The sequence below is a fragment of the Antrostomus carolinensis genome, unplaced genomic scaffold (genome assembly GCF_000700745.2).
Source record: "Antrostomus carolinensis isolate BGI_N321 unplaced genomic scaffold, ASM70074v2 scaffold8051, whole genome shotgun sequence".
Lineage (NCBI taxonomy): Eukaryota > Metazoa > Chordata > Aves > Caprimulgiformes > Caprimulgidae > Antrostomus > Antrostomus carolinensis.
In genome coordinates this window covers 26,756-34,543 of record NW_010296247.1, presented here as the reverse complement: position 1 = coordinate 34,543, position 7,788 = coordinate 26,756, and the positions used below count along the sequence as shown (strand labels likewise).

The window sequence follows — 7,788 nt, the reverse complement described above, 5'->3', positions numbered from 1 at the left end:
CCCCCCGTGAAGTTTTCCTGCTGGGTCCGTCCCGTTCGATGCTGCTGCAGCTCAGGCTCCTCATGTCGGACTGAGGGAAGGTCCCTCGAGGTTTATTTAACAAACGGTGGGAGTTTTATGGATGTTTGTAGAGCTTAATCCTTCAGAAATGGCAGATTGAACTCCTGGTGCCAACCGGTGCTTTGTGACTCATTGAAAATAGATAATATTTGTTACTTTTGAAATAATTAACGTTTTATATAACATCACCTAGAACTAATTGAAGTTTTCAGTAACATAGAGGCTTTGGCATGAGAAAGGCTGAGGAGGAACATCAACACTTCCATGATCTGTGCACCACGGAGCAAAATACAAAGCAGAACGGGTCTTTAGATCTGTATTTCCCAGCACTGCCGTCTTCTTGTCTCTCTTTGTTTCTGGCTGGTACCAGGCAGCACCAATGTGCCCGTGATGACATCGCCAGGCAGATGTGCTGGGTTTATCAGTGTCACTTTATGCTGGTGGCACTGGTTGGGTGTCTGTTCCTCTGGGATATTTGAAACTGAAATTTCCCAAATGCATCTTTGGAATCTGGTCGGCTGATGTTAGAGATTTTGTCACTGAAAGTGGTGGGGTGTAGAGAAGAAAATCACAAGGGTGATTGCACGTCACCACGGGGAACTTTGCTTCTGTGGAGTTCATTTTGGTATCGTGTACTGATAGTTACCTAGTAGCAGCTGGACTAAGTCACAGCAGATAAGATAAAACATTCCTTTTCCTCCACAAATGCTCCGTGCTCTTCATAATGTCAGCTGAATCTGTGCAAGAACCTATCTGCCAGTGGATGTTTTGTGTTTCATATCTTACCTCTTTCCAGAACCCTGCTGCTGCCCACAGAGGCCATGGAGAAGAGGTTGGAAGCCAAGTTCAGCATTAGCACACGATTTCTGTCACGATACTGCCTGGGAAAACCTGCAAGGGAGCTGAGGAGTCTGCAGCTGTTCTACCTGTGCGCTTGCCTGTGTGCCTTGTGCCCCTCAGCAGGTGATTCTTCTGTTCTCTCAGGGACTGTGTCTCTATTTTTTAATGATATTTATCCTTCTCACTTAAAATAATGCTGAGAGGAAGGTGAAATTATTTAGACATTGTAGCTGTTTTGAAAAACAAACAAAAAACCCCACCCTTAAGAGTTAGTAAATGAGCTGTGGAAAGAGCAGGAGAGATGTGGGGCACCAGGGGTCCCTTCCAACACTGTATTGCTCTGATAACCAGCTGCTATTTTGAGTCACCCCATGGTCTGCAGTGAGGTGTCTGTCTGTCTGTCTGTCCCACGCAGCTACTGGGTCTCCACACGCACTTGCCTGTGTGTCAGAGAGCTCTCTCCGAGCTGAGAATCTTTATTTTCTGCAAAATAAACAACCAATATTCTGGAAAATAATTTCACCTAAGGAATCCTTGAAGCAAGCTGGGAAGGCAGGAACATTTTTTGATTTTTTGTTTTTTAGCTCTCAAATGTTTAAGACTCTTCCCAAACACAGTTGAAGCAAGCTGGGAAGGCAGGAACATTTTTGGTTTTAGGTCTCAAATGTTTAAGACTCTTCCCAAACACACTGTGTCAATAACCTGTATTTGCCTACAGGCAATTGTTATGTTTAGTTTTTTATTTCCTGTTGAAACCTGAGTAACCAACCTGCTGCTCAAGCAAATAACCAAGTTAGTGGCTTGTATTGAAGTTTTCATGTGATGGATTGTATGAGGATTTTTTTCTTTATTTAAAAACTTCAAGTTCTGACTTTTCAGAGAGACATTTTACATTCCTCTGAGCATTTTGAGGCCTCATCTTCACCAAGAGGTGATATTTTTCCCACGTGTGGGTGTAGCAATGACCAGATCCTAGTTAAGAAAGTTTATTCTGTGCCTTTTTTTTTTCCCCTCCTTGCTCAGGTTGCAGTGAATTACAGGCTCAGGTTGCAGTGGTGACCTCAGTATTTATCACCCTGTGTGACAGCTGCCAGCTGCTTTCTTTTTGCTGGGAGGCTGTTGTTCCTTAGTAGCCAGATGTGAAAAGGAGGTTGTTTTTCTCTCAGTTACGTGGACATGTTCTCTAGGCTGCTGCAGTTTCTCTCTTGTTTCACTAGGTCTTCCTGGACACTTACCAAATGACAGATTTGATTAAGCTAATGAGCTGCGTGACCTTAATCAGCTAAATTAGAACCTGGAAAGACATACTTATTATTCCTGGTCCTAGCAAAGGGTTCTCAGCACTGTGTGTTTGGATGGTGTGTCAGGTGGATCACGTGTTTCCCTGTAGACTGGGATTCCTGCGTGGTGGTTGCTGTCTTTACTGATATCTTACAAGTCTAGAGCTGGAGCTGTGAATCCTTTGTTGCTCTCAGGGAATGCTCTGGACAGTGCTGCAGTGTTCGAGGGCTGATCTGCTTGGGAGAGTTAAAACTGTGAAGGCTGATGTGTGTGCAGAAACAAGCACAATTATATGTGACACAGTTACCCCCGTGTGGATGCTTTTTCCACTGTGGAGTTTTGGTTCTTTTGGTTTTGTTTGTGGAGTTTGTTAAACTGAAGAGGAATTATGGCTGCCTAGAAATTAACGTGATCAGGCAGAGTTACGTAAGAGGAACTATGTTGATATAATTGGTTACATGTGACAGATTAAAAAAAGTCTACAGAGTCAAGTCTTTAATCATTAATCTCATATCAGGAGGGATTAACTGCCTGAGCAGGTCTGTGAACCTGAGCGTATTAACAGCAACTGTTCTTGGCTTTTTTTTTTTTTTTGCTAAACCGAGTCTTAATGGCTTGAAATTCCCAGCAATAGTGGTTTTCTTCCATTTGTTACTTGTTTCTCTAAGTCTGGGTGATGTGTGTGTACACCCACCCCATATTCTCCCCTAATTCCAGGCCCAGCAGGTAAGTGCCAGGTGCTTGTCCCCACCTGTGTGCACAGTCATCTCAGGGTGACTGAGTGTAACGAGGTGGGTTGTTGCCCTGGGCACACCAGCTCCTGCTCTGCTTGCTCTGAGGGAAGCACTGAGTGTTGATGAGGTGTGATGAGGATGGTGGTGATTTTAAAGGTGCTGTTGTCAACTTCTCTCTCTGTTGAACTTGTGCAGTTTCATTTACCCGTTGCAGTTGGACATTTCTCGAGTGAAGAGCTTCCCCTCCTTCCATGCAGTTGTGGGTTGAGACACCCACAGGGAGCTCTGGTTCCCCGTGACTTGGTCACAGATCTCAAGTGCATTCTGTTGCAGCTGATGCTGGCTTTCTGGAGTCTTGTCTTCACACTGGCTTTGCTGAGCTGGCTTCACAAGAAACTATAAATAACACTTTTGCTTCCTGCTTTCTGATGTCTTGAAAACAAACTTTTCCTTGTGATGGTGTGAGTTCCCTTTCTGGGTTGAAATTCTTGATGTAGCAAGAGATTCCACATAAGAGATTCCATCAGAGTTGTGCTGGGCAGTGGGGACCTTCCATGATTTCTTTCAAGAATCATAAAATGCACTGTAGTGCCATCACTAAATTACTTTTATTTGGTGAATGATGACATGGAGATTTTTGTGGCTTTTCTACTGTGCCTCAGCATATTCCATCTTCAATATGTTTGTAGCTTGGAAGTGACAGGAGAAATGGGGTGAGAATTCTTCTCAGGGGAGACAGATCAGTAGCCTCTACATCCAGGCCTGTTAATTTCTTTAGTTCCCTCTGTGGTGAATGTGAGTATAATGCAACATGAAATCTGTGTTCATTCAGAGTTACTGGAATAGTAACACGTTACTGAACTTTATATGCTGTTGAGAAATGGGGATCCAGGGTATTACCATTTAAATTCAGACTTCTTTATTTTAATGGAGAAGAAAGTTTTGGATTTGTGTTGTGTTCTAGCACTCCATTCCTGAGAGGCAGGGAGCCAGAGCTGGAGCACATTCTCCAGCTGCACCACTTAGAGTCCAGCAACATAGTTTGTAAAATAATCTTCCAGTGACCTATTATCCCTTGGATGCTGAACACAGCACAGTGTAACAGTCCCATAGGTCATTAGTCTATTTTTAGGGAGCCCTTAATCTGCAGAGCTCTGAATTTTGGAAGCCTTTAATCCATTGATCCCTGCAAGCACTCACATTTTTCACGCTAAGGGGAAAAAAAAAAGCCATATGCAAAGCATTTGCTGCTTTCCTGCTCTGAGGTCTGGAGTGACTTGACTCTTAAAAAATGTGTTTGTCAGGTAATTTCTGTTATAGAAAGCACTACAGTGGAGCAGTTCATGAGGACAGGCCTTGCAGATGTAATGACATCTCAAATGGAGCAATTTCAGTCAAGTGCCTGACTCCAAACATCAGCATGGAAGAGAAAAGCCATGCCATTAGACTGTGAACCAAGCCAGAGTTCTGCTTCAAGGCAAACTATGGGCAGAGGGGCAGTGCTGTTTACTGGCTTACAGCAAGAAACTGCCCTTGGGATTCCTGGGTTCTGTTCCTGGGTCATAACTTGCTGTGTAAGCTCAGCCTCCCTGTTCAGTCTGTTTTACAGTCTTCCCTGAAACAGGAACGTTTCTGTTCTCACTTCTGTTGTTGTAGATGGATTTAGCTCCCTTGCTATCAAAAAGGGCAGTGGTCCTCTTGGTAGGAGGTGCAGGTAGTGAGCTGTTGCTTAAAAACTTGTACAAGTGCTAGATACTGAGGCCAGGTGTAGATTCTGAGAAGCCCCCATTTTACTGTCCTCTCTCCCACATTGCTCCTGTGCCCTAAATTAATCACAGAATCACAGTATTGAGTGTCTTGGCCTTTAAATTTTTCTCCAAAGTAGTATATTTTTCATTCCCAGAACTAATGCAATTATTCTGCTGTAGTCAAGATTCAACTTCCTCTTTTTTCTTCCTTCTTTCTAATTAAAATTATTTTTGTTGAAAGACAAAAGCTACCACTGAATAGAAAGGTGGTTTTGTTTTTTTTTTTAAAAAAAAGGATTTCAGAGAAATAATTGTCCAAAACTCACAGGTGAGGTCTCAATAACACTAACACTGAAAATACCACAAGAGTCCATAGTCACAATTAAGCATTATGCCAGCAGATCTAACCATCCTGACTATAGTGATGAGGATCTGTTGTCTGCTGCTTTAAAGGGTTGAGAATTGTCTTTATTTGTCTTCCCTCCCCTTTTCCAGATGCAAACTGGAACAGATCTAAATGTGAGCTGGGGAAGATCCTGTTTGGTGGCCGTTTGAGATCGTGGGAAGATCACCATTTACAGCTTCTGGAAGGATTTCACACTGTACAGTCCTGTCAGGCTGCTTGCTGCCAGACCCCCACCTGTGATGCCTTTTGGTTCTTGGAAAATATGTGCATCCAGGTGAACTGCACTATGCCTGGCATGTGTCAGGCAAACAGGACTGGCTTTTCTGACTCTGTTTTGGTGTTTTTAAAGAAATCAAAAAGCACAGAGCACTTCTTAAAGTTTCAAACAGAAGGTGATGTGAAGTTTCACAAGCGGTTGGACTGGGGAATCCCTGTCCAGGGGAAAAACAGACTGCGGAGGTCGCTCCAGAAATGGAGCTTGTCAGGTAACAGGCTGGAACTCCTGAAAAGGGATATGGCAGCAAGTCCCAGCAGCGAGGCTGCAGCCAGAGCATCAGATGGCAAATCCAGAAGCAGCCGAAGTGAAACAGAGCGTTTGAAGGATCAAGTACTGAGGCGCTTAGTGGCAGACAGGCCCGTTCCTGAAGACCAGCCCCATCAAAAGAAAGAGTCGCTGAAAAATGGACAGAATCCAACAGAGCAGAAAACCAAAAGCCTGTTCCCTCCTAAAAGCAATAATGTGAATAAATCAAGCGATGCAGATGGTGGTGGCTTGTTACAGGTAAGTGTGATTGTTGGGGCTGGAACGGGGCTGCCTTGGACTGTCAGGGCTGTCACCCTCCTGCTCAATCTTGCTTTACATAGACTTTGGCTTAAAACTGCCTAAGTGATCAGTCACCTTTCTGGATGTCTGTTTTCAGCCTCCTGTCAAGAAGGCAAGGCCAAGGGTTGGGTTGTTTGGTTGGTTTTGGGGGGGTAGGGTTTTTCTTTCCCCCCTCTGCCTAGCTGTGATAAACTGTCTTTGGGGAGGCGAGGGGAGATGGAGGTCACGACAATGCTCGTCTGTTGTATAATCACACCACGTACTTGCCAGGTGAGAAGGAAAGGTGAAGTGTGATGTCAGTGGGAAGTGCCTTGGAGTTGCAAACTGTTATCTTGTGGACCTAAAAAGGTACTTTTACAGGTAAATAAGTGCTGAATTGAGGCAGTTAAGTACAATCTTTTATAGACTCATGTAGAGTTCCCAGTGTACATCCATGTCAGCCCACTTGCTTGCGTTGGCATTTTAATGCCAACTTTTTTTGTTCTGTTTTTGAAGACTGCTTCAGTTTTGCAAATCCACAAAAAGCTTACGTTGGCATTGGTTGAATGAAACCAGTTTAGTCCCTACTGCAAACATGTACAATGTTAATCCAGGAAATCTAGATGTCAGTCTTAAAGAGAAACAGGCACATTTGAATTGTTAAATGATGTTTGTACTTTTAAATCTGCGAATAGTTTTTTGAGTCTTATGGTACAAAAAAAAAACCCCGTGCACTCGTGATGAAATAAAAAGAATTCTGCTTTCTGAAACTGTTCTTTAAATACTTTTTGCCATGTTTCTAAGATTTGGCACTGTTGAAGCCTGATGCCTTCTGGAAACTTGACTGAATTTGTTTCTCTCCCTTGTATTCAAATCCTGGTTCCAGGTAGGGCTGTGACTGGTCTGAGCCACCACCCTGCAGAGCAGGATATGGAGAGCAGCCAAAGGACACTGCTGAGAGCTCCAGGGCAGCCCGGGTGGCGTGTGAAATCATGCACTCAAACTTTACAAATGTTTGATTTTCCAAAACCCCACAGCATTTAGGGCTGACTCAAGATCTCATGTTTCTCTCTCCCCTGCAGTATTGCAGAATTTTCACTCTGCCTGTTCTTTTTTTCCTCCAAATAGTTGGGATTTACACAGTGACCCTATTCTCTCAGTTGTTACACATGCAACATCTGGGGAAACTTCTTCACAGCTGGTCTTAAATGTCTTCTGCTGCTCTTGGGTAATTTGCTTGTTCACTTTGCAGCGTTGCATTCTGAGTTGTCATATTATTTGGTGCCTGTCCAGTAAACTGGTTGCAAATATTATTAAATTACATGGATTAATCAGCTTCTGAATATTGCTGAGTATCCAGGATTCCCCATCTTTAGGAAGTGCTCTCTATTGTCATTAAGGTGCACTTTTGGATGTGTGCTGGGGGAATATTTTTCTTCTTACTGGTTTTTACTAGTAAGAAAATCTGTATCTTTTGACAAAATGCAGGTTCATCAAAATAAAAACTTCTTACTAGAATATATTGGCTGTGATGGAATTCCTGGCAGTCACATTTTTTTGAGGTTTAAGGTAGAGTTTTTGAGGAGGAGAAAGAATTAAAAAATCCACCTTAACAGGAGTATTGAGTTGAAGCTGGTTCTACCCAGCCCTGGGCTAATTCCTTGGTTATTGAACCATCCAACTTTCACTGGCAGAATATAAGGCAAGCTATGCAGCTGTCCTTGCATTTCTCATCTGAGAGCAGTTTAATTTAGGCCAAGGATATAGCAGTCAAGGCTGTGTGCTTGGGACGTGGCCAGCCTTTGCAGGAGGGAGATGCTAAAGGAGGGAGTTTTCCAAGTTGAGTTGGTTACGGGCCAGAGTGAGTGAAGTTACACACAGAAATCAGTAGAATTCCACCTGGGCTATTCTTGGTCC

At 43.4% G+C, this 7,788-nt stretch overlaps 1 protein-coding gene across 1 annotated transcript in view; it reads left to right on the top strand.

The window, feature by feature from the left end:
* The first annotated feature begins 881 nt into the window (after positions 1-881).
* Positions 882-7,788, top strand: part of KIAA0319L (KIAA0319 like) — a 29,100-nt gene continuing 22,193 nt past the window's right edge. Inside the window, exons 1-2 of the mRNA XM_010178211.1 lie at positions 882-1,023; positions 5,159-5,850. Coding sequence (XP_010176513.1) covers positions 882-1,023; positions 5,159-5,850 — 834 coding nt within the window. The remainder of the gene's footprint in view (positions 1,024-5,158; positions 5,851-7,788) is intronic.